Consider the following 26,127-nt stretch of genomic DNA (forward strand, 5'->3'; position numbering starts at 1 on the left):
CCTAGCCTGCATGAAACAGTCATACCATTGGCACGCACCACGCAGACTGACACGCTGGGCAGCTGGAAGGCAGGGGACAGGCCTCTGTGTCCCCCACTCTGCAGCCATATGGCACCAGGGAGAATGGTGCCTTGGAAGATGGGAGCATCTTCCTTCCTGGTGGGAAGGAGACATCCTGGGAAGCCGAGGCTCTTCCACCTGCTCACCTGGTAAGCCTCCTGCTGGGTGGGGACCCGCCCGTGGTCAATCACTTGGGATGGCAGGAAATGGAACTGGATGTCCGGGTGGGGGACCCCAGGCTGGCTGCGGATGAACCCACCTGTTTCCAGATGGGCAGTGGCTCCCTCCCCTGAGAAGCAGAAGAGCCAGTCAGGCCGTGGCAGGTGGGCCGGCTGCTCCTGGTTTCCCTCCTTTCTCCTGGACTGCACTCTAGTGCCTGGACCCAAGTCCTGTCCACATCTGTTCACCCCTCACAGGGGGCTCACCCAGCACCACACCATAAAATATCAGCTATTTGCCAAAAGGATGGCATCAGCTCTGCTCTCTACCAGGGCCAATTCTGCCACTGCCCATGCCACCTGCCTTACCGGCTCTTCCCACTACCTAGCACAGCACACAGCACATACTAGGTGTGTGAGAAATACAGACTGAGTGGATGGGTAGGATTTTAAACTACCATTTCCTGGCCCAGGCACAGCTAGAAATCAAATGGAAAAGGTTGAAAGATGAATGCTGATTCTGCAGTCTAGCCCCAAAGTCTCCTCTCTCCACCTTTTCTCCTGGCTCCTTGGACCTCGCCTGCTGTCCAGCACGAGGCCATCCCTGCTCATCTGTAAGGAAGAGCAGCCCCTAAGCCCCGAGGAGTCTCACCTCCAGCAGGCCCTGGGCCAAGCTCCTTGGCATGTGCTATTGTTTCTGGTCCTCGCTTCAACCTGTCAGGTTGAAACTGTGCATCCCCGTTTTGAAGATGGAAAAACTGAGGCTCAGGGCTAAGGTAAATGGCATAGTTCCGCATCAAACCCAGTGGCCAGAACCCCTGTTCAGCTCCTCAGGAAGGAGGTCTCAATGCTTATAGACAGTCTCCTCCCAGGTTACTGATAAGTGTGCTCACCTGTGAATTTCCAGAGCCACTCCAGACCAATGCAGACCTTCCGCAGGGGCTTCTGTGCTGAATGGAGGGTGATAGGGCGGGTGCATGCCTGCTGAATGTAGATCTCCAGGTGGTCTTGCAGGTTCTGGCCAACCCCTGATACGGGAAGGAGTGGTTTAGAAAATGGCTACCAAGGGGGCTCAGCTGCTTCTCAATATCCCCCTGGTTTTGAAAAATTCTTTCCTATTCCCTTATCTTCTGGACCAGCTCCTGCTCAGTTCCCTGGTCTCAGCTTAAAGGCTGCCTCCCAGAGACACTATGTGTGCACTCCTGGCCAAGTCTGGCCTGCCTCGGATGCTGCCAAGGCCACCTGTCCTTGTCACTTACTCCTACGGCAGCCTCTGGGTGCCCCTTGTCAGCCCTGCTCAGCAGCCCCCTCTGTGAGGGCAGGGCCTACGCCTTCAGCAGGCACTGCTTGGTGAGCGGTGGCTGGATGGTGATGGCCAGAGGGGCAGACAGCAGCCCCACCCTCACGCCAGCGTGGGGAAGGAGGAAGCAGCCCTGTCGTGCTACACCGTCCTTGCATGAATTCATCCAAGCCTATTGGGACACTGGGCAGGTCAACATCATGAAGCAGCACTTCCCCAGGCCCCTCATAATGAAGCCTAAATGCACAAAGGCCTAGCCCTCCCGGAGTGGGGTTATCAAGGAGGGCAAGAGACAGAGCCCGACCCTCAAGTTTACATCTTAACATGAAGAGCAGGCTCTGGAGCACGGAGCTGACCTCATTCATGCTCAGGGCAGCCAGCAAGTCCTGTGGATGGAAGGATGAGGCCTGGACCCCTCTCACCATAGAGCTGCCCTGGTGACACGCCCATGCCCGACCCAGTGGGGCTTCACGGGCAGATACTCCCTGCTGCAGGGTGCCCTTCTCCAAGTGAAATAGGGCAGCCAGGGTAGGGAGAAGGAAAACAATGCAAGACTCAGGGCCCAGGGATGACAGTGTCCAGTGAGGCCTGGGAAACCTTCGGGCTCTCGGGGACGATGTGATAGTTCCAAGGATCACTGACTGCCACCACCTCCCCACTTCATGCTAATAAGATACATACACTAAGCCTTTTGTTGAGCAGAGACAGCCTCTGGGGAGCAGTAAAGAAGGGGACTCACCAGGTAGGTGGCACACCACAGGGATGCCCAGTTTCTTGAGGTCATCAGCATTCCCGATGCCAGAGAGCATGAGCAGCTGTGGAGAGTTGATGGCACCTCCACTCAGAATCACCTCCTTGCTGGCATAAGCCTGGAAGAGGTCCAGCCAGGTCACTCCCTGAAAAGCCAGCTGTTCTCCTGACTCACAGACCGGCGCCCTACTCTAGCCAGCACCATGAGAACACGGCCTTGGGATGTGGAATCCTGTGGCACACCCGGGACAGGCCCCAGAATCAAGGAGAGGAAACTCGCTGAGTCACTACTTGAAAGCAACCAGCAGGTGCAACTACAGCTGGACAGTAGTGACGGCCTTAGAAACAGGAGGGGAGGGCTTACATGAGATAAATGAAAGCAGGCATTCAAGTGGGTGGTTTAGAGAGAGCAAGCGGTGAACCAGATCTACACCTGAAGCTGCAAAACAGTCAGACCCCCTGCCAACAACACAGAAATAGAGTACAATCACATTTATGGGTTTTAAAACCTCTAGTGTAAACCTATAGCTTTCTGTGACATCAGTGCCTTGAAATGGTGTGGAAGGTACTGGGGGACAGCTCTGAATTATTAGGCATGGCACACAGGGGCACTGACACCATAGGCCCTTTCTAGGTGGCAGGACTAGGGGCTGCCTCACCTCCACCAGCCCACTGCCATCAGCTACTCGCCCCTCCCCCCACCATCACAGGGATGAGCACGTGGGGCTGGGGGGTGAGGGCGTGACTCCTGCCCACTCTGAGCTGGACCACCAGGGTCACTGACCACCCCCTTCTTCCAGGACCCCAGCTGCAGTCCACTCACCCTGTGGCTCTGGCCATTCTTGACATACTCCACGCCCACTGCACGGGTGCCCGCAAATAGCACCCTGCTCACAAGCGTCTCGGCCTCGGCCTTGAGGTTGGTGCGGCTCAGTGCTGGGTGCAGGTAGGCACAGGCCGCGCTCCACCGTTTGCCTGCAGGATGGAGTGAGGTGGTCAGGCATGGCTCCGCCCTCCCCTGGCACCTGGGCAGGAGGAAGGAGCTGGAGAAAGAGTGGATATGCCCAGCTCTGACTGCAAGTCCCGCCTTCAAAGTAAAGCTGAGACGGAAAGACCCTGCAAGACCCCGCCCTACTGAGTCCACATCTGCCTGGGGTCCCCTGGATGCAGGTGGAAAAGTACCCTTCACCCTCAAACAGGAGGACACAGAGACCAGCAGCACAGCCAGAGGGGTGAGAGCCTTCAAGAGGCAGGCAGAAGCCCCGGGTCAGCCCTGGCTCCCCTCTGTCCTGCTGTGAGCAAGGCCCTTCACCACTCTGTGCCTCAGTTTCCCCATGTGCAAGTCCCTAGAGGACTTAGGCTCTCTGTCCAGAGAGCTGATTCTCTGTTATCCACACCAACAGGGGCCAGAGGTGCAGAGAACGCCCAGGGTCACCATCCTGGGTCACTCTCAGGGCTCTGGGTTGTACTCTTGGGGGGTATACTAAGCCAGATCTCTTCCCAGTCGTGCCAGCCTCAGTCTGCCCATGCCTCCTGACCATGCTGGAGCCAGGAGCCCGGAGCCACGGGCCAAGATGGGTGGGGGCTGGGGTAGGGGGTAGTGCTTTTTAAAAAAGAGAAGGGAGACCACTACCTTCATGGATGGTCATGTCCATCCACCCGAAGCCCTCCTGCTGGAAGCCATTCATGTCCTCGGTGAGCGGGTAGCCGGCCTGCTGCGTGGCCTCCAGGAATGCGCAGTGCAGCGGGTGGTTGGTCTTGCCCCGGGACACCCGCAGCGGGCCATCGGCACCCCGGTACCGGCTGGCGCCCAGCTCGTGGCCCTGCGCCTTGCGGAAGTAGGGCAGGCAGTGCGCGTAGTCCCAGCCGCGGGCGCCCTGGCGCTGCCAGCGCTCGTAGTCCTCGGCGTGCCCACGGACGTAGACCATGGCATTGAGGGATGAGGAGCCGCCCCAGACGCGGCCGCGTGGCCAGTACAGCACGCGGCCGTCCAGGCCCCGCTGCACCTCTGTGTGGTAGCACCAGTTGTACCTGTCGTCGCACAGGTTGGCCACCAGGGCCGCGGGCATGTGGATCTTCCACGAGAGCCGCTTGCTCCCCGCGCGCATGTCCTTGGGCCCGGCCTCCAGCAGCAGCACGCGCTCGGCGGGGTCCTCCGTGAGCCTCCCGGCCAGCACGCAGCCCGCCGAGCCCGCGCCCACCACCACATAGCTGTACTCGTCCCGGCTCTCAGAGCCTGCGCTGGCCAGGGCCCGGGCACCCAGGGATTGCTGCTGCCCCAGGGCTCCCCGTGCCAGGGCTCCCCGTGCCAGGGCTCCAGGCCGGCCCAGGCCTCGTAGGAGACACCACATGCTTCTATCTAGTCCAAGTCCTCTGATCCACGGAGGGGAATGAGATGACTCACTTCTCCCTAAAACAGGAAGAGGGGCTTTAAAAATCTTAACTCCGCATATCCAGGGTATGCTCACCAACGGCCTGCCGGGGCAGGGTGCAGCAGGCCCAGCCTGATGTGGCTGCTCAAAGGAACTAGGAGGAGGAAGTGAGGGACACACAGGAATTTCAGAACTGTTTTGTATGTGCCAGGATGGACAGGCACAGGCCAGGGGATGGGGCAGCAGAAAGGCCCCTCCCCCAACTGAGGGGTAAAATGCTTCCCTGTGCCCTGTGTATGAACCTGGAGACTGGGCTGGAGACTGGGCTGGAGTCTGCCTGCTGGAAGGCAGGGGGGCGAAGGGCTTTCCAAGGGAGAAAGAAAACAGAGTATTTGTACTCATCCCTTCAAGACAGTGGGCTCAGCCCCTACCATGTGCTAGGCACTGTTCCCTGCCCCACCCAGTTCCTGCAGCAATACACAGAAAGACATCTGCTCTCAAAACGGATGGTTTAGGGCCTGGGAAAAGGACAAGACTTAAATAACTGAAGGAAGATCAGCATGAGAGGCACGAGACTGTAGAGCTCAAAGCCTTTGACCCGAGGGGCCATGGGGAGCACTAGAGGGATCTGAAGCAGGTTCAAGATCAGAGCTACACTCTTCAAAGATCACTCTGTAGAATGCTAGCGTTTTAACAGAAAAATGGCAATAGCTTTGAAAGGGCCCTTTCCTAACAGTGTTCAAATCAATCCCAGCATAGTGCACAGAGGTAGAAAAGAAACAGGATATGTCATGAAAACCTCCATTGAAAAAGAACACCTGAGAACGCCCCACCCATGAGGCTCAGACCAACAAGGCCTGCCCAAGACTGAGGCTGAAACAAAAGGAAAGCCTGATAAATCTCACCACCCCTTCCACAAGCCCTGCACCAAGTAAGAGCAGCCTACCACTGGAGTGCAGAGGCTCTTTCTCCTCCTCCCGTCCACTGCTGCACAGGCATAGGAGACAGAGGTGGCGGGGCCTCCTGAATGGTATGTCTGAGGCTGCTGGAACACTGAGAAGAACTCTTCAGAGCTCCAGGCCCCACACCACTCCCCACCAGACTGACAACACTCCACACTAACAACCCAACAGAATGAAAGACAGGTCCTTTGCTAGGTATACTGTTTACCTCAGTCTCCACTATCCCATTACACACAAGGTCTAGCATTCAATAAAAAATTAGGATACATACCAAAAAGCAAGGCAAATAAATGACTCCTTATCAAGAGATAAAGTAGTCAACAGAAACAGACCAAGGAGTAATGCACCCAGATGTTAGAACCCATCAAACAAGGACTTTAACCAAGGTGAACATTATAAAAGATATAGTTGAAAAGGTGGACAGATAGGAAACTTCAGCCAAACAATGAACACTATAGAAAAAAACATAAATGCAAGAAAAAAATACAATGTTAGAGAAGAACAATTTTTAATTGGATATAGCACAGAAAAGAATCTGGAAATATAAAGAGGGGAAGAGAGAAAAAACAACCAACAACTCTGGGACAATATCAAACTAAAGTACAGATAACTGGAGTCTGAGGGGGAAATAGTGGGGAAGGAGGGCAAGGCGGAAAGAACAGACAGAGAACAAGGGAGGAGAAATACTTGAAGAGATAATTGCTGAGACTTTCCCAAACGTAGTGCAAGACAAAACACTATGGATTCAAGAAGCTTAGAGCATCCCAAGCAGGATTAGTACAAAGAAAAACACATCTAAGTACATCATAGTTAAGCTGCTGAAACTTCAAAATAAAGAAAAAATCATCACTGTAGCCAGACAAAAAACATATGCAGAGGAATAAATATAATAATGACAGCAAAATTCTCAGAAAACATGCAATCCAGAAGGTAATGGAGTGACAACTTTAAATATTGAAAGAAAAAAAAAAACCTCTAGTCCTAGTTTACTGAAATTGAAAAATTATACCAGGGAATACATCTTTAAAAATAAAGTAGATGAAAATTTAGATGAAATGGACTAATTCCTTGAAAGACACAAGCTGCCAAAACTCACACAAGAAGAAAGACACTCCAAATAAGCCTATATCTATTAAAGAAATTGAATCAATAATTGATAACCTTCCAAAACAGCACCAAGCTTGACTAAGCTCACTGGTGATTTCTATCAACCATTTAAGGAAGAAATTATACCAGTACTCTACAGTCTCTTCTAGAAGACAGAAACAGAGGATTACTTCCTGACTCATTCTGTGAGGCTAGCATCACCCTAATAACAAAACCAGACTAAGACATTACAATAAAAAAAAAAAACACTACAGACCAGTATCTTTCCTGAACATAGATAAAAACACTCAACAAAAATACCAGAAAATTGAATCAAAGTATGTATAGAAAGAATTATATACCACAACCAAGTGGGCTTTATCTCAAGTATGCAAGACTGGTTCAACATTCAAAAATAATCAACAGGCTGAAAAAGAAAACTCACATGATCATATTAACAGATGCAGAAAAAGCATTTGACAAAATTTAACATCCATTAAATGATAGAAACTCTCAGTAAACCAAGAGTAGAAGGAAACTCCCCCAACTTGGTAAAGAATATCTACAAAAACCCTACAACTAACATCATACCTGATGGTAAAAAATTCAAAGCTTTCTCACTAACCAGGAACGAGGCAAGGATGTCCCTTTGAACCACTCTTTTTTAGTATTGTACTGGAAGTCCTATCTAATGCAGTAAGACAAGAAAAGGAAAAGGTACAGATTGGGAAGGAAGAAATGAAACTTTGCTAATGACATGATTGTCCATATAGAAAATCTAAAAGAATCAACAAAAATTCCTGGAACTAATAAGCAATTATAGCAAGGTTTCAGGATATAAGGTTAATATATAAAAGCCAATTGCTTTCCTATATACCAGCAACAAACAAGTGGAATTTGAAATTAAAAACACAATACCATTTAAATTAGCACCCCAGGCTGGGTGCAGTGGCCCATATAACCCCAACACTTTGGGAGGCTAAGGTCAGAGGATCATTTGAGGCCAGGAGTTTGAGACCAGCCTGGGCAACATAGAAATACCCCATCTGATATGGTTTGGATTTATGCCTCCACCCAAATCTCTTGTCGAATTGTAATCACCAATGTTGGAAGAGGTGACTGGATTATAGGGGCAGACTTCCCTCTTGCTGTTCTCATGACAGTGAATTATCATGAGATCTGGTTGTTTATAAGCGTGTGGCACCTCCCCTCCTCTCTCTCTTCCTACTGCTCCAGCCATGTAAGACATGCCTGCTTCCCCTTCACCTTCTGCCATGATTGTAAGTTTCCTGAGGCCTCCCAAGCCATGTTTCCTGTAAAGCCTGTGGAACCATGAGCCAATTAAACCTCTTTTCTTATAAATAACCTAGTCTCAGGTAGTTCTTTATAGCAATGAGAGAACAGACTAAATATACCATCTCTAAAAAAATAAATAACTAGTAAAAAATAAAGTAACTGGGTGTGGTGGTGCATACCTGTAGTCCTAGCTTGAGGCTGCAGAGAGCTATGATTGAGCCTCTGCACTCCAGCCTGGACTACTGCACCTCAGCCTAAGTGACAGCAAGACCCTGCCCCTAAATAAATAAATAAGCATCACAAAGAAATACTTAGGTATAAATCTAACAAAATATGTGTAAGACCTATATGAGGAAAACTATGAAACCCTGATGAAATTTAAAAACTAAATAAATGGAGAGATATTTCATGTTTGCAAATTGGAAGGCTCAATATTGTCAAGATGTCAGTTCTTCTCAACTTCATCTACAAATTCAATGCAGTCCCAGTCAAAACCACAGCAAGTTATTTTGTAGATATTAACAGACTGGTTCAAAGTATATATGGAGAGGCAAAAGACACAGAATGGCCAACAAAATACTGAAAGTGAAGAGCAAAATTGGAGGACTGACACTACCCAACTTCAAGATTGACTATAAAGCTACAGTAATCAAAACAGTGTCATACTGGTGAATAGATCAATGGAACAGAACAGAGAGCCCAGAAACAGACCCATATAAATGTAGCCAACTGATCTTTGACAAATCATCAAAGGCAGCACAATAGAGCAAGAAAGTCTTTTCAACAAAGGGAGCTGGAATAACTAGACACACACACACACACACACACACACACACACACACACACACAGAGTAAATATAGAAAAAGACCTTATACCCTGCACAAAAATTAACTCAAAATGGATCACAGACCTAAATGTAAAATATAAAACTATAAAACTCCTAGAAGATAACACAGGAGAAAGAACCTCTAGATGACCTTGGGCTTGACGATGACTTTATATATTATGACACCAAAGGCACAGTCCATGAAAGAAAGAATTGATAAGCTGGACTTCAATCAAATGTGAGTTTTCTACTTTGCTAAAGACACTATCAAGAGAATAGACAAGTCACAGACGAGGAGTAAATCTTTGCAAAAGATATACCTTATAAAGGACTACTATGTAAATACACAAATAAACATATTCTTAAAACTCAATAACAGATAACCTGATTAAAGAATGGCCCAAAGACCTTAACAGACACCTCACTAAAGAAGATAGACAGATGGCAAAGATGCATATGAGAAGATCGTCCACATCATATGTCATCAGGAAAATGCAAATTAAAACAAGAGTGAGACACTACTATACACATATTAGAATGGCCAAAATCCAGACACTGACAACATCAAATGCTGACAAGGATGTGAGGCAACAGGAACTTTCATTCATGGCTGGTGGCAGTGCTAAATGGTACAGCCACTTTGGAAGACAGTTTGGTGATTTCTTGTAAAAGTCAACACACTCTTACCACATGATCCAGCAGTTGTGCTCCTTGGTATTTACCCAAAGGAACTGAAAACTATGTCCAAACAAAAACCAGGAAATAAATATTTATGGCAGTTTTATTCATAACTGCCCAAAGCTGGAAGGAACCAAGATATCCTTCAGTAGGTGAATGGATAAATAAACTGTGGTACATCCTGACAATGGAATATCATTTAGTGCTAAAAAGAAATGAGCCAGGAAGCCATGAAAAAACAAGGAGGAAACTTAAATGCATAATTACTAAATGAAAGAAGCCAATCAGAAAAGGCTACAAACTGTATGAGTTCAACGATATTACATCCTGAAAAAGGCAAAACTATGGAGACAGTAAAACGATCAGTGGTTACCAGGAGTTGGGAGAGGGATAAACAGGCAGGCCACAAAGGATTTTTAGGGCGGGGAACTAATCTGTTTTCTGTACAGTGGTGGATACAGGTCATTTTTGTCCAACCCTATAGAATGTGCAATACCAAGAGTGAACCCTAATGTAAACTATGGGCTTTAGGTGATAATGATGTGCTAATATAGGTTTATTATTTGTAATAAATGTACCACTTTAGTGCGAGGATGTTGTTAATGGGAGGATTATGCATGTGTAGGGGCAAAGGTTATATGGGAAATCTCTTCACCCTCCTCTCAATTTTGCTGTGAGCCTGAAACTGCCTTTTTAAACAGTATTTTAAAACTATAATAGAGCCTGACTCCATTTTTGATGTTTGACTACTGATAGCTTTCAAGCTCCATCCCTCCCTCTTCCCCTCTTGCCCCACACCTGGGCAAGTGAATAAAAAAGCTCTGGCATTCCTGCCTGGAGTATCAACAGGGAGGTTCAAGTCATGCAAATCCAATTCACGTGTGGGATTCTCACCTTGACTCCACTCCCTAACTATAATAATAACCAGGAACACTCACCCCTTCCTTCACAGACAAGCCTGGGTGCTAGCCCTATAAAGCTCCATTATGTGAGCAATAAACCTTATGGTAGCCACTTGGTGTGTGTGTGATGTCATTAGTCTCAACATTCAAACCAACTTTGGGTGGTGGGGGGTTGATCCCACCCTCCATGGGAAACCACAAGACAAAACAATAACACAAGAGCACCAGGAAACGTGACATACTTAGTAATAAACTTAAAATATATACAGGACCTATATACTGAAAACTACAAAACATTGACAGAAGTTAAAGATGACCTAAATAAATACTACGAATAGGAAGACCCAATATTTTTATGATGTCAGTTTTCCCCAAATTGATTTATAGATTCGATGCAATGCCAATCCCAGCAGGCTTTTTTTTTTTTTTGGTGGAAATTGAAATGCTGATTTCAAAATGTATATGGAAATATAAAGGACATAGAAAAAGGTATAGTTCAGTTGGTCATACAAAGAAACCCCAGACAGCAGTGAAAATGAAAGACACATAGCACCTCACATCAACATGGATGAATCCTAAAAATATATTCAGCACACAAAAAGAATATTATAGGAGGCTGTGGCCTAAATGAGATTTTATATATATATATCTTCACATATATTTGTATATATGTGAAGTTTTAAAACATGCAATTCATATATGCACCAAATATCAGGGCCCCAAAATGAAGCAAACAATGACAGATTTGAAGGGAGAAATAAACAGTCCTACAACAATAACTGGAGACTTCAATACTCAGATTTCAATAATGGACAGAAGCTAGACAGAAGATCAGTAAGGAAACAGAGGACTTGAATAACACTATAAACCAGTTGGAGACCTAACAGATATATACAAAACATTCACCGCAACAAGAGAATACACATTTTTTCCAAGTGCACATGGAACATTCTCCAGGAGAGACCATATGTTAGGCAACAACAAATCTTAATACATCTTAAAAGAGACTGAAATCAGGGAAGAGAAGAGCAAGATGGCAAATCTCTATTTGCTCCATCAATCGTCCCCCTCGCCCCCCACCCCAACAGGAACACCAAGTTTGACAACTATCTGCACAAAGGGAGCAATTTCATAGCAACCAAAAATCAGGCACCAGCTTGGCCACAGTGGAGGAGAGCACCAAGAGGGCTCTTGGGTTCCCTGATTCCAGGCCTTGGCTCTTAAGTGGCCTTTCCGGACCAACCCTGGGCCAGAGGGGAGCCCACTGCCCTGAAGGGTGAGTCTCAGGCCTGGCAGCATTCACCACAAGCTGACTGAAGAGCCCTTGGGCCTTAAGTGAATGCTGGTGGCATCCTGGCAGTCCTCCCTGTGGGCCTGTGGTGGTCGCCATGGTGTGAGGCTCCTCTGCCTGTGGAAAGGGAAAAGTGGGAAGGACTGTGTCACACGGTGTGAGTGCCAGCTCAGCTACAGTAGAATAGAACACGAGGTAGCTTTCTAATGTTTTTGACTCCAGTACCTGGCTCCCGGAAAGCATCTCTATCTGCCCGGGGCCTGGGGAAACTTGCCGCCCCAAAGGGAAGGCCACAAGCCTGGCTGGCTTCACCGCTGGCTAACTGTAGAGCCCTGGGGCCTTGTGTGAATACAGGCGGTAGCCACGTAGTGGTTACAGCAGGCCTTGGGCAAGACCCAGTCCTGTGCTGACTTCAGGTCTGACCCAGCACAGTCCCAGTGTTGGTGGCCACAGGGGTGCTTGTGTCACCCTACCTGTAGAAAAGTTACATTTCATCAAAATCAAACACTTTACTGCATCACAGGACATTCTCAAGAATGAAATGACAATCCATAGGAGAAAATATTTGCAAACCATATATCTGATAAGAGGTTAATATCTAGAATGTGTTTAAAACTATAACTCAACAACAAACAACTCAAATAGAAAATGGCCAAAGGACTTGAATAGACATTTCTCTAAGAAAGGAACACAAATGGCCAATAAACACATGAAAAGATGCTCAACATCACTAATCATTATGAAACTATAAATCAAAATCACAGCGAATAACCACTTCACACCCATCAGGATGGCTATAATAAAGGTTGCAGTGAGCCGAGATGGCACCACTGTACTCCAGCCTGGCAACAGAGCCAGACTCCATCTCAAAAAAAAAAAAGAAAGAAAAGTAACAAGTGTTAATGAGGATATGGAGAAATGGGAACCTTTGCACATTGCTGGTAGGAATGTAAAATGTTGCAAATTCTGTAGAAGACAGGTTAGCAGTTCCTCAAAAAGCTAAACACAGACCATGTGATTCAGTAATTCCACTCCTAGGTATATACTCCAAAAACCTGAAAGAAACTTGAACAGATATTCTTACACCAATGTTTACAGCATCATTATTCACAACAGCAAAAAGGTGGCAACAACTCAAATGTCTATCAACAGGTGAGTAGGGCTGGGCACGGTGGCTCACGCCTGCAATCCCAGCACTTTGGGAGGCCAAGGTGGGCGGATCATGAGGTCAGGAGATTGAGACCATCCTGAATAACATGGTGAAACCCCGCCTCTACTAAAAATACAAAAAAATTAGCCAGGCATGGTGGCAGGTGCCTATAATCCCAGCTACTTGGGAGGCTGAGGCAGGAGAATGGTGTGAACCCAGGAGGCGGAGCTTGCAGTGAGCCGAGATCGCGCCACTGCACTCCAGCCTGGGCGACAGAGCGAGACTCCATCACAAAAAATAATAATAATAATAAAACAAAAAAACCAGGTGAGTAGATAAAATGTGGTATGTACATATAATGGTATATTATTCAGCCTTAGAAAGGAATGAAATTCTGGCACATGCTACAGCTTGGCTGGACCTTGAAAGCATTATGCTAAGTGAAATAAGCCAGACACCAAAGGACAAATATCATATGATTCTATGGAATAGGCAAATCCATAGAAACAGAAAATAGATTAGAGGTTACTAGGAGATGAGGGGAAGGGAAACAAGGAGTTATTGTTTGGGGGAACAGAGCTTCTGTTTGAGGTGATGCAAAAAAAATTGGAAACGGATAGTGGTGATGGGTGTACAACATTGTAAATATACTTAATGCCACTGAATTACGCTTAAAATGGTTAAATCACCAACAAAATCCTACATGCAGTTGAATTCTGGATCTTGTTAAGTAAATCAAATCTATGAAGGGGAAAGGTATAGAGAAACTTGAGGGTAGTAGTAACCTCTGAGCAGGGAGGCATTCCTGGGGGTTTTCATTTGCACCAATCACATTTTATTTCTTGATCTAGATGACAGGCACATGTGTGTTTGTTGTTGTGTAGTTTTACAGAAGGTCTGCAGTAAACGACAATAATTAAAATTGACAAGATCAAGAGGCAAAACAGGAGCTTCGCCAGGGGGCAGCAAGCCTACCCTGTAGGAGTGAAGACAGACGCCTTCTTCCTGAGGTGGTGGCAGGTCATTTACTCTTCCGGGTCCCAGTCATTTGAAAACCCCACCCCGTATCACAACTCTGCTCCAACACCTCCCCTTGATACTCCCACCCTCCCCACACAAGGGAGGGGCCTGCTACCCAAAGGGAACTCCTTGAGGACAGGGACTCCTAAGCTGCTAGCATAGTGCCCTCTCAGGCCCGCAGGCTGGGTGGGTGGGCAGACTGACTGGTGTGAGGCAGGAGTTCCAGGGAAGCAGCCCCTTCCACCTCCCTGGGCTGCCTGGGCAGGGAAGGAGCTGCCTGGCATTGGCAGGATGGAAGGTGGGCAGGAATGGGAGCAGGGAAAAACAGGATAGCATGCGTGCTCATTTCCGTGTGTTGGGGTCGGAGTCCTCCCTGCCATGGGTGGGGTCTGAAGTTGGTGAGGTAGCATCCAAGGCTTCCCTTTGGACTCTGCGTGCCTGCACTCCCAGCCCACTCTGTTTCCTGAAACCAACCATGTCCAGGCCCAGTCTAGTGCCTGGACCAGAAGAGGAAGATGTGGCTTTGCCAACTGCCATGCACGAGGAAGAAGAGACTTTTGCCTGCTCTACCTTCCAGTCAAGAGGAAAAGACTCATGTGACATGAGTCCTCCCGCGGCACTGGGCAGCCCCACCAAGCCACACCTTCCATCTGGCCGGCTGGCCTTGGTGTTGGACACCTGGTCCCTGTAGCGCCACTGTGTGGGAGGCAAGGCTTTGGTCAACTCGAAACCCCCACCCCCAATGCCAGTGATGGCCACAGTGGGTGAATCGAGCAGAGAGAGGAGTAACAAACACGGGGGCCACCACGTCCTACTGGTTATGGCTGGTGGCTTTCATTGCCATAGCCCTTTGTAGCATCAGCTAACAATTCTCATTTCAAATTCTCAAATCAGTAGTCAAAAATTGGCCAGGCACAGTGGCTCAGGCCTGTAATCCCAGCACTTTGGCAGGCCGAGGTGGGTGGATCACTTGAGGTCAGAAGTTCAAAATCAGCCTGGCCAACATGGTGAACCTTGTCTCTACTAAAAATACAAAAAAATTAGCCGGGCATAATAAGGCACCTGTAATCCCAGCTACTCTGGAGGCTGAGGCAGAAGAATCTCTTGAACCCGGGAGGGAGAGGTTGCAGTGAGCCCAGATTGCACCACTGCACTCCAGCCTGTGGGGAGACAGTGAGACTCTTTCAAAAAAACAAACAAAAAAAAGGAGCCAAAGACTGCTATTGACAAGTTTGCTACATTTTGTGGTCAGAAAACGGATTGCTTTATACGACAAGACAGATTTCCATGTAATTTTGAGCATGTGGCCAATTGCACAAGACATTTTATAACTTTGGTAGAGTGAAGTTGCAAAAGGATCATGCCCAGAAGAAGATGCTTACGCACCATTCCAGGAATACCCATACTTGCAACACGTCTGCCTGCAGAGTCGCACAGCTAGAGTACTGAGGAAGCTTCCTGAAAGGGCCCTTCGCACAGGCCTCCCAGCAGCACTTTCTTCCTCACCACATCTTGGTGTGCACACATGTTTTCTTTCTAGCTCTTGGCCAGTGCAGTGTACTGTGCCCTGTAGGATTAGATCCTTTGGCCATTACAGTCCTAGCTTTCACTGGTCACCCAAGAGGAGAAGACAGAACTCTGGAGAGAGGCCGAACCACACCAGCCTAGTCCTGCATGCAAAATGATGCCTCAAACTTGCTCAGCCTTTGAGGAGCTCGGGCTGGACAAGGCCAATGATAAATAATGATTCCACTTTGGGGACAACCTGGGAGCATGTCAACATTTCCAGAAAAACAGATGCAATTTAAAGGTATAGCCCTTTGTCTCAGCAATCCTGCTTATAGGAATTTAATCAAGAGAGTGCTCTGCACAACCATAGAAAAACAAGCACAAGGGCCCTGTCCCTGTGTTGTTTACAGTGGCAAAGAATTATAAACAACCTAACACTCCCCTAATAGGGTACTGCCCATTAAAAAGTGAGTCCATCCACACGAAAGGACCCTGTTAACACATTTAAAAAGTGGCCACCATAGCCCATTGTGGACAAGGCTCAGGTAGGCCTAGCACAAAGCTCAGCTATTCATGAGCTTCAAAGCCCAGAAAGTTACTTTACAGCCCTGAATCTTGGCACCCTGAAGTCAGCACTGCCCCAGGCTTGCACTTGACCTTCACACCTGTCACTGTGCCCACAGGCCAGGCTGATGATGACAGTCTTTTGGGGAAACTGCAAAACATGTGGTAAGGGCCATGGCCACCTGTGCCCATCTGGGGGTCATTCGCCAAAGGAGGATTCAGGGCAGGTCACCTGCTTTTTTCCATCTGGCCTTCTAGTACTGGCTTTGACCTGCAATCTCTGTGAGACCTCGAACAAGATTCCCTACATGCTAGGCTGGGCTTTGTGTGGGTAAGAACACACTGCTCTGTGGCTGCCTTTATCTGATCATACAGCTCCATTAAACCATGGGACCAAACTGAGTTATATTAACAGGAGCAGCTACCCCTGCTGAGCATGTCACATGGGTTATCACATTTAAGTCACCAAAGATGCTGGGTGGGGCGGAGGGTCTTCATCATCACTCCGTCACCATCAGCCCCATGTCACAGAGAGGGAAACGAGCCTGAAGAGGTCGAGCCCCTGCCCCATGTCAAGCCAAAGGCTGGGACCCCTCCACCACAGGCCCAAACAACAAAGCCACATCACAGAAGCCAAAAGGTCATAGTCAGCATGCAAAAAGGTGCAAGACACCAAGTTCCCATGCCAGGGGTCTCAAGCCAAGAAGGCTTGGCTGCTTTCCTACAGCCCAGCAGAGCCTCCCAGGAGCACAACCGTCTGAATACCCAGCCCTGTGGTGGGCTGAGGGGAGTGCAGTGCAGTGGCCCAGGGTGGGAAGGATCCCAGTTTGAGAATGAGACCTGGCTGGGCCCAGAGGCAGTGGTGGTCCAGGGAGTAACCCTGGGCAGCTGCTCCTCCTCTCACAGGAATCTCATGCCACCCCCAACCCAGGCCTCCATCTCCCTAAGACAGTGGGACAAGCTTCCTCATGGCCCCCCAGGCCCTCTTGTCCTAAGCCGGACCAGGCCAGGCCCCAGCCTCTGTAGCCATCATCCCACTGTGAGCATCACTCCCTGGGATCCAGGTGCATGGTCCACCTTCCCTTCCTCCCCAGGGCCTTTGCACATGCTGTTCTCTCCTCCAGGTACAGGTCCTAACCTCCTTTCACCTACTCACTCCTCACCTTCCCTCAGGCATGGATTGCCCTCCTCACCACTGACCACATCCATCCTGGGACTTCTCTGTGCCACTTACTGGGACCTCAACAGGCTAATAGTGAGATGAGCTGTGGAAAGCCCACATCCCTGGCTGAGGGCTCCTCGCCCTTGCCTCCCACCATGTGCTGAGCTTGGCCTGAGGCTGGCGCTGCGTCATGCTGGCCAAGGGGACACATGCAGGGGATGAGGCTGCACGTGGCCTACAGCAAACCCAACCTGGGCAGTCTGAGATGTGGATGCTGAGCTCATACACCTGTGCCAGGACCAACAGAAGGCACCCCCTGGGAATGTTCTGGATCCAGACCTGGTGATGGTTATCCAGGCATACACACAGATCAAAACCAACATGATGGACACTTCGTATGTCTGTTGCACCTCAATTAAAATGTTTAAAACAATTTTTTGAAAGCATTTTCTGGGCTGAGGCAGGATTGCTCGATGTAATTGAGGAGTTGAAGACCAGCCTGGGCAACATAGCAAAACTCAGAAATTTTTTCTAAAAAAAAACTTGTTTTTTAATTAGCCAGGCACGGTGGTGTGTACCTATAGTCCTAGCTACTCAGGAGGCTGAGGCAGGAGAATCACTTGAGCCCAGGAGTTCAAGGCTGCAGTGAGCTAGCACTGTTCCACTGCACTCCAGCATGGGCAATAGAGCAAGACCCTGTCTCTAAAAGAAAAAAAAAAAAAGGGCATTTTCTTTAGTGTCAAGTTTCTCTTCCCAGGAATCTCATCTCCCACATATTGATACATAATTAACAACCGAATTGGAAACTGCTACCGGGGAGATGATTCTGGACAGTGTGGACGAGGCCATACCACTTGGCCCCTTGTGCCCTGGCTGCTCGGGCGTAGCCCACCTGCCCTCTGGATCCTCTTGGTAAAAAGGGGCAGATGGGACTGGGCTGAGGCTACAGGCTGCCAAAAAAACCCGAGGTGGAGCCCTGAAGTCTGACATCGCATCAGAGCTCTGCCAGGCCTCACCATGTGACCCAGGGCAGGGGTTTCCTGTTGGTAAGGCGTGGGCGCTGGCCTCTGCGGGCACCTCCGATGCCTGTGGCTCCTCCGAAGTAAGTCTGCCCTCCTGCCTCCCCTCTGCTGCCCCACTGTGGGTGCTTCCTCAGCCTGGGAACCTTGTGCTCCACATTCCAGGCCTCTGCCCTCTGCACACATCCCTCCACTCTCTAGCTGCTTCACCACTTTCTAAAACCTTCACGGTGGTCTATACCAAAAGCAGAGTGTATGTAAGGTGGGAGGCCAGGCGCGGTGGCTCACATCTGTAATCCCAGCACTTTGGGAGGCTGAGGTGGGCAGATCACCTAAGGTCAGGAGTTCAAGACCAGCCTGGCCAACATGGCAAAACCTCATCTCTACTAAAAATACAAAAATTAGCCGGGTGTGGTGGCTCACGCCTTGTAGTCCCAGCTACTCGAGGCTTAGGCAAAAGAATTGCTTGAACCTGGGAGGCAGAGGTTGCCATGAGCCAAGATCATATCACTGCACTCCAACCTGGGCGACAGAGTGAGACTCTGTCTCAAAAAAAAAAAAAAAAAAGAGAATGTAAGATTGGAAACCTGGAGTTCTAACATCCAGGCAAGGGTGGGGGGCCCAGGCCGCTCAACCTCCACGGATGGCTCCTCAGGGTCACCTACTGTTTCTTTTCCCTTGCAGGCGTGTCTGTGGATCCAGTCTGTGCAGGTGCTGCGGGCGCCCAGCCATGGGTAGGAGGCTGGGTACAACAGAGGTCGCTGCTGGGGAGACCCAAATCCCTTAGGGGCCCCTCCCAGAGTCAAGCACCTGATAGACTAGGGGATGGGGGATACAGTGCCTCAGGCTGGCCCCTGAGGAAGACTGGCCACTGTGCTCCAGATGTGAACTCCCTGCACTCCGGGCTGCACTGTGCCTGGGTGAGTGGGATCTGCAGCACAGAGGGCCTCGGGTGAAAGTAGGGAGGTGGGTATGGGTAACCCGGAGCACAGCCAGAGGCAGACCGAGGGGATAGAAGGCGCTGGTGTCCCAGCTCTTATGCAGTCACATAGCAGCAAGAGAAAGACAACTGCTGTTCCCTCTCCAGGGGAGATGAAGGCTCTCCTCATGGGCAGGCTTCAGAGGCCAGGAGTTACCAAGCTCCCACCTGGCAGAGCCCATCATGGAGCTGCTCTTCCTGCCATGTGCATTCACTTACAGACAGCAGTGGGGGAGAGCTAGAAGCTCCCAGAGCCACGTACACAGCAGGCACTCAATAAATGCTTGTCATGTGACTGGTATATAAAAATGCACTATCCGGGGAGGAAAAGCAGACACAGAAGCAGAGGCCTGGGGGTAGTAGCTTCTCTCATAAGGATGAGGCTGGTGCTGCAGAATCTGCCCACTTTTGTCCACCCCTTGGACACCACCTGGATCAGGCCCCATCATCTCCACTGGGACCCTCCTCACAACATACTAGCAGTGTCCCTGCTACTAGTGCTGCCTCCTCAGGCTACCCCAGAACCAACTCTCCACAGAGTAGCCAGGGTGATGTCAGAACAAGGGGGGAGCCCGGACCAGCAGAAGGAGAAAAAGATATGGGCGAGGGTCAGCTGGGGACTCACCAAGGTGACTTCACACACATGAGGCAATTAAAAGACCGACTTCTCTGTATAGTCCAGGCAGGGGTCTGAACGGGAGAATGCAATACCACCTATAAAACATCCTTGCCCAAAAGTTCAAACCTGAATCTGATCACACTTCTAGATCAATCCACCGACTCACAAGAAACGCAAAGGTCAGAGCAACTTGCAAAGGTCCATCATCAGCAGAATCCAAGTGCAGGGAAACCCCACACAGTTCTTCAACAATAAATCCAAGTATAGAATGGATAAATGAGAGAGAGATGAGAGAGAGGAAGGGAAGCCTACAGGCTGTGAGAGGAACAAGATCCAACCATGAGAATGTGCTGCTCTTCACTGGACCCTGCTCATTTGAACACTGAGTGCGTATGTGAGGATGTCAAGATATCATTATTTGTCAGACATGACTATGATTCTGCAGTTATGCTGTTTAAACTCACCCTTTCAGGAACCTTTGTACATCGTTTGTGGGAATGCAAATTAGTACAGCCACTGTGGAAAACAATATGGAGATGCCTCAAAACACTAAAAATAGAAATATCATATAATCCAACAATCCCACTACTGGGCTGGGTATATAGAAGAAAGGAAGTCAATATATCAAAGAGATATCTGCACACTCATGTTTACTGCAGCACTATTCCCAATAGCCAAGACATGGAATCAACCTAAGTACCCATTAATGGACAAATAGATTTTTTTAAAATGTGATCCATATACACAATGGAGTACTATTCAACCATCACAAAGAATGAGTTCCTGTCATTTGCAGCAACACCGATGGAAATGGAGGTCGTTATGTTAAGTGAAATAAGCCAAGCACAGAAAGTCAAAAATCACATTCTCACCCATGGGGGGGAGGCTAAAAAAGTGGATCTCAGGAAGATAGGGAGTAGATGGGTAGTTATCAGAGTTCAGGAAGGGAAGGGAGGATGGAGGGTTAAAGATAGACAGTTAGATAGAAGAATTATCTAATATACAGTTAGATAGAAGAAATGAGATCTAGTATTTGACAGGTCAGTATGGTGACTGTAGTTAACAATCTGTTATACATTTCAAAATAACTAGAAGAGAATAATTCAACTATTTCTAACTGTTTCTAAAGGTAAATATTTAAGGGTGGCTCACACCTGTAATCTCAGCACCTTGGGAGGCAGAGGTGGAGGTGGGAGGACTGCTTGAGGCCAGGAGTCCAAGACCAGCTTGGGAAACATTGTGAAACCCCATGTCTACAAAAAAATTTTTTTATTAGCTGGACATGGTAGCAGACACCTGTAGTCCCAGCTCCTTAGAAGGCTGAGATAGGAGGATTGCTTGAGCCCAGGAGTTCAAGGTTACGTGAGCTATGATCTTGCCACTGTACTCCAGCCTGGATGACACAGAAAGACCTTGTCTCAAAAAAAAAAAAAAAAAAAGTTATCTAGGATTTGGCTTACAATCACCCTAGGGATTAGGGGGACATACAAAACAGGACCCCCACGAGGTGATGCTAACAAAGTTATGTGAAGAGAACACAAAATTCCCATCTCCATCATCTCTTCTGGCTAATTTTATACAGGTTTCAAATCTTCCATGATAAAAAGGATTTTTGTAGTTGTTGTTTGTTTGAAATCTCAGATCCCACCAGAGGAGTGAAGGAAAGCAGAAAGGTGGGAACATCTCTGTGGCACAGGGCCTGGCCGACAGCGAGGGATTTCCAACGATTCCCCAGAAGTTTGGGGTGTTCTGCAAATGCTCATTGCCAGCTTCCTTTTTCAAGTACACTTTTAACCCATCCTTTTGAAATCTCAGTTAAAAAATACCCACCTCACATCCAGAAGTGACAGGATACGGTGCACTCTGTGACCGGGGCTGGCCTACGCACTCTTTGTGATTGTCTGAGAGAGATAAGTACAGAATCAAAAGTCAGAGGGTAGAAACTTTTACAGTTTTATCATTTGACACAGCAACCTATGTCTGTTGAGTCTAATAAGCAGATAATGGGCTTATCTTTTTTATATATCTTCAATTTTATTATAACAATTTTCATCATATTTTAAAAATTGGCCCATGAAAGATTAAAATTTTAAAAACAGTCATCTAGCCTTTCACCATGGAGAGCTTGAGAAGCACTGTTATGGACCAGACATGGAACCCCTGGAGACCCCAAATCCATCAGCTTACGAGGTTGGCCACAGATGCCAGGACAAATCTTCCCTTCCCACCGTCTGCTGTGCCGACTCCAGTACTTCCTATAAACACATCACAGGCGCTGCAAAGCCTGTTTGATTTTCTGCGCTCATTGGCACACTTCCACACCAGTACAAGCAGAGCCACTTCCAGCAGACACCTCTGTCACCCAGGCTGGAGTGCAGTGGCAGGTTCACAGCTCACTGCAAGGTCCAGGTTGTGTGCTGGGTGCCCCTGCTGGTCAAAGCACCTTGGCCAGCCAAGGTTAGCCAGCCAATTTTCACACACATGCCCACTGCTGTTTCCTCTTCAAACTTCTGGGTGGGTTTAACCGCAGAGGGTCCTAAGATTGCAAGGTGAGTGTTTGAAAAACTGACTGCTTCTTTGTATCAACTGGAAATCACTCTATCACTAAAGTACTGAAATTAATCAGGAGCTGGGACTAGTGTAAGACATCAACCTGCACCCATGGCCCTAGGTTTCTAGTGTGCTCCTGAAAATGGTATCACTGTTCTAACTATGATACACACACACACACACACACACACACAAATCACAAATATAAAGTTATAAAATAAACTCACAGGCTGGGCGCAGTGGCTCACGCCTGTAATCCCAGCACTTTGGGAGGCCAAGGCAGGAGGATTGCTTGAGGCCAGAAGTTCAATATCAGCCTCAGTAACATAGCAAGACCCCATTTCTAAACAATAAAAAAAGAGAGAAGAAATTAGCCAGGCATGGTGGTGTGCACCTGTAGTCCCAGCTACTTGGGAGGGTTGCTTGAGCCCAGTGAGCTGATTGCACCACTGCACTCCAGCCTTGGCAACAGAACAATATTCTGTCTCAAAAAAAAAAAAAAAAGAAAAAAGAAAAGCGCAAAGCTAAAACCAAACCACACAGTGGTTTTATCAAGTTCACAGCTGGCCTGAGTTTCATCCTCCCTCTTCTTACATAGCCTCACTCATCTTGTTTCTTCCTCCATAAAGTGTGGAATGTGATGCTACATCTACAACCCATAATATTATTAATAACAAATAAATTCAAGTATCATGGATCAAAAAATATACCACCGATCCTGTTGCATGTGCCCAACATAGGGCCCAACGTAGGGTGACAGGGTGGTCCTCCCTGCAGCCCTATGAGGCTAACTTCATCACCCCTGTTTACAGATGGAGCTTTGAGAGAACGACAACAGTACCTGTCTCCTCTGCATCCGAGGCTTTCTTTGAGACCCCAGTGTGATAACAACAATGTAAAAATCAACGCAAGTACCCGGGAGACAAGGCACAGGGACCACAGCCATGAACAGAACACATGTATGTGACCTCAAGGGGTTTCTCCTAGGAACCAGGAGGAGTGGGATTAACGCTGAGTTAACACCTAGCCTGAGTCTGCGGGCTTTCCTGGGCCAGCCCCTCCTACTAGAGCAGAGAAAATGTGTTTTGTAGCCCTGCTGGGAACAGTGGGGTGCAAGCCCTCAGTGTGGCTTCAGGGTCTTTCCCTCAAAGCAGGCATTAAAATTGACCCTGCCAAGCTTAACCAGCTGGAGCAGAACATGGGGTTGAGGGAGCACCGAGGCCAGGAGTGCTCCCAACAGTTCCTCTCCCAGCTCCGGCTCACCACCAGGGGCCCTGGGAGACAGCCAGTATGTGCCAGAAACGGCTCACTCTTCACGAGACAATGAATCCACTGTTGACCAGCCAGGGCCTTGATTAATATTTGCAAAAGAACGAAGTGGAAAATTCCACCTGTGTGGGTGGAGGCTGGACCCGCACGACATGTCAACAACCCTGATGGCCTTGTTCTCCCAGGGATGGATCAGGCAAAGAAGCAAAGGTCTGAATAACAATGACAGAATCTGGGGATTACCGTGACTCTTGGGTCCTAGGGAATTTCCCTTTTTTTTTTTTTTTTTTGGTTCTGCCTCTCCTGCCCCTAAATTTACACAGCACTCTTAAATCCTTCAACTTGCTTTCCTATGTGCTGTTTTGCTGTTTCTTCTGCGTTTCCTAACAGCCTGCTGGGGAGGCAGAACTGATGTCAGCCCCATGTTACAGATGGAGAAACTGAGGTTCCAAAAGACTAAGAGCCTCACTCAAGGCCAACAGATGGTGAATGAGTCGCAGAACCAGGTGGTCTGGAAGCCAGGCATCTCACTACGCTGTGGCTGCACAGAGCCTGTCCCTAGGGTCTGGGTCAGGGCCATGGGTACTTGACCCAGTGATCTTCCAGGCTCTGGCAGAGGCCCTGACCTTTGCTCTGCTTGTGAAGAAAGAGGAGGAAGTTCAAACCAGCTCCCCTGGGTGGGCAGGCTCAGGCACTGGCCTTGGAGGAAGGTAGGTGTTAATTTATTCATCCATTCAAGCATTTAATGAGCACCTACAAAGCCCCCCGGACAGGAAGGCACACTGTCTGGTAGCTCTTTCAGAAACCCAGACCTAGCAGAATTTATGACTGAAGGGAGAAGGTCAGAAAATGTCCAAAGGTCGCTTCTCTCATAGACTCAAATCACTTCATCTCCCCTATCACCACGCCATTTTACAGAAAAGGAAACTGCTCTGAGAAGAGCAGTGACTTGCCAGAGCTCCAGTTCAAAAAGCCACAAAGTTATCAGGCTTAGGCAGCCAAATAAATTGTGTGCCTTCCAGCAGGCCACCTGGGACCTCTCATGCAGGGCCACTTGAGGCATGGCCTTCTGAGCTAGGGGGGAAAACCCCCGAGGGGACAGGCAGACATACCCTGTTTGCCCACCTCAACCTCCAGTTGCGGCTACAGGGCCCTTCACACCCTCTCCTCCACTCCACAGCCCCAACTACGGAACTGAACCAGGTATCATCCCATCCCTAAGCCCCAGGGGGCCAGGGCAGTGTCATTCTGAACCCAGAACAGCAGGAAAGCCACTTGGCCTGGGTCTTGGGTCTCTGCCTGGCAGCCCCTGCCTGAGTACTCCTCCTTCTTACAGCTCAGCCACCTCCAGACCACCCTCACCTGACACTTCTTCCTCTGGAGAAAGAACCTCAGCCCTTCTCTTTTTACAAAACCCCCTCCCCTATCCTCTTGCCAGGGCTTCCTGTGACTGCCACCAACCAGCCTCAGTGCCCTTGGTCTCTCTGCCCCATCTGACCCCATGAGCTCCTCCCTCACTACTGGGCTTTCCTGCTGCAGCCCCTCTTAGACCTCCCCACCTCCTCAGGCAAGCTCTCCTCCCCAGGGCTCTATCCTCCTCTCCTCTCCACTGCCCCTGAGAAAATCTGACTCATGAACCCTGTCTCCAGACCTAACCTCTGCACCCTGGTTGTCTCAAAGCCTGTGTGCCGAACAACACCAAGCTCACAGCAGGGCCTGCCCTGGCACACAGCTGAAAAGCCAGCACAGCCCAGAGCCTGGCCCACAGCACAGAATCAGATACTCACGGAATGAACGCATGTTAGTGAATGGCTGCCTGCTCGCTCGTCTCAGAGGGACTAGCCCTCTATTTGCCCTGCAGAGCCACCCAGGTGGCCTTTCTAAAACCAAAAATGGATGACCATTTAAGCCTGTACCATTGTTCCTCAGCACCACGGGACAAAGTTCACAATCTTGAGCTTGCAGACGAGGCTGTTTTCATCTGGGCTTCCGCAGCAAGGCGGGTACTTGTGTCCTTGAAAATACTTCTCACTGCACTCATCCTCACTCCAGGAGTACCCATCAGCCAGCACCCATGTGTGGTTCACCTTTGCACCCAGCAGGTATTTGCTGAACAGGAAGATGACTATTAGAGCTGAAAATGTTCTCAAGGGCCACAGGGCCCAAAGCAACTCAGAGAGGTGGAATGAGGGGCTCAGGGTGGCCCAGTTCCAGGCAGGGGTGCGGCCACAACCTCAACTGAGTTCCTTGGTCAGGAACCAGAGCAATTCTCTGAAAATGCTACCTGCAACTCCACAAGTGTGCATGCCAGAGCCCAAACCCCTGGCTGATCCCCAGTCCATGCAAGCCTTAATCAAGCTGGCAGGTGGGCCAGGCCTGGCACACAAGTAGGGCCTCAGCTAAAACAGCTGCTTGACTCAGTACAGCCTCTCACCAGCTGACAACACACCCCTAAGTTCCATACCCCTCTCTAGGCCTCCGTCTTCTCATCTGTAGAATGAAGCTAATTCTGCCTACAAGTTTAAATGGCTCTGAGTTGGTCACCACAACCCTGTCGTTTGCAAACCGAGGGGGCTGAAGCAGCAGTTCCAGCCTCTGTGACTC

General features: G+C 48.8%; 1 protein-coding gene across 7 annotated transcripts in view; it reads right to left on the reverse strand.

Moving 5' to 3' along the window:
* Positions 1 to 26,127, reverse strand: part of CHDH (choline dehydrogenase) — a 32,019-nt gene that overhangs the window by 5,465 nt on the left and 427 nt on the right. The window contains exons 2-8 of one of the 7 annotated variants that reach the window (XM_019024053.4): positions 21,535 to 21,605; positions 20,169 to 20,220; positions 3,899 to 4,678; positions 3,092 to 3,243; positions 2,258 to 2,387; positions 1,112 to 1,246; positions 207 to 349 (exon numbers count right to left, since the gene is read on the reverse strand). In XM_019024053.4, the coding sequence (XP_018879598.4) occupies positions 207 to 349; positions 1,112 to 1,246; positions 2,258 to 2,387; positions 3,092 to 3,243; positions 3,899 to 4,619 (1,281 nt within the window). In that variant the 5' untranslated portion in view covers positions 4,620 to 4,678; positions 20,169 to 20,220; positions 21,535 to 21,605. Of the gene's footprint in view, positions 1 to 206; positions 350 to 1,111; positions 1,247 to 2,257; positions 2,388 to 3,091; positions 3,244 to 3,898; positions 4,679 to 20,168; positions 20,221 to 21,534; positions 21,606 to 22,481; positions 22,683 to 25,310; positions 25,943 to 26,127 lie in introns of those variants that run through there. The other 6 variants (XM_019024052.4, XM_055382677.2, XM_063703858.1 and 3 more) reach the window with 6 other exon arrangements.

The sequence above is a fragment of the Gorilla gorilla genome, chromosome 2 (assembly GCF_029281585.2).
Source record: "Gorilla gorilla gorilla isolate KB3781 chromosome 2, NHGRI_mGorGor1-v2.1_pri, whole genome shotgun sequence".
Lineage (NCBI taxonomy): Eukaryota > Metazoa > Chordata > Mammalia > Primates > Hominidae > Gorilla > Gorilla gorilla.